The following is a 269-nucleotide window of genomic DNA, read 5'->3' on the forward strand; positions in this document are numbered from 1 at the left end:
GCGTTATCAGTATCAATATCAATATCTCTTCGAATGTCAGATCGACGGCCATTCCTATAAACAGAGTAGGTGAGGAGTCTGAGAAGTAAGCAGAAAGCGCAATATCTAGGGTAACCAACCATTGCGACAGAAGAGGATGAGTGGCTTGTCTGCGCAGAAACCAACGGCGGTGTTGCTACCGTAGTGAAGATCCGGCTTTTTATAAGCGGTCCGAGTGCGCGGGAGCTGCCAGTGCGCGTTTAGCAAGGCCGTGATGTTGGAAACCGGAA

General features: G+C 49.8%; 1 protein-coding gene across 1 annotated transcript in view; it reads right to left on the bottom strand.

Annotated features, from left to right (window-relative positions):
* Positions 1-182, bottom strand: part of LOC119594931 (perlwapin-like) — a 1,587-nt gene extending 1,405 nt beyond the window's left edge. Inside the window, exon 1 of the mRNA XM_037944002.1 lies at positions 120-182. Within this exon, the coding sequence (XP_037799930.1) occupies positions 120-122 (3 nt within the window). The 5' untranslated portion in view covers positions 123-182. The remainder of the gene's footprint in view (positions 1-119) is intronic.
* Between the last annotated feature and the right edge of the window lie 87 nt (positions 183-269).

This window comes from Penaeus monodon, chromosome 34 (genome assembly GCF_015228065.2).
Source record: "Penaeus monodon isolate SGIC_2016 chromosome 34, NSTDA_Pmon_1, whole genome shotgun sequence".
Lineage (NCBI taxonomy): Eukaryota > Metazoa > Arthropoda > Malacostraca > Decapoda > Penaeidae > Penaeus > Penaeus monodon.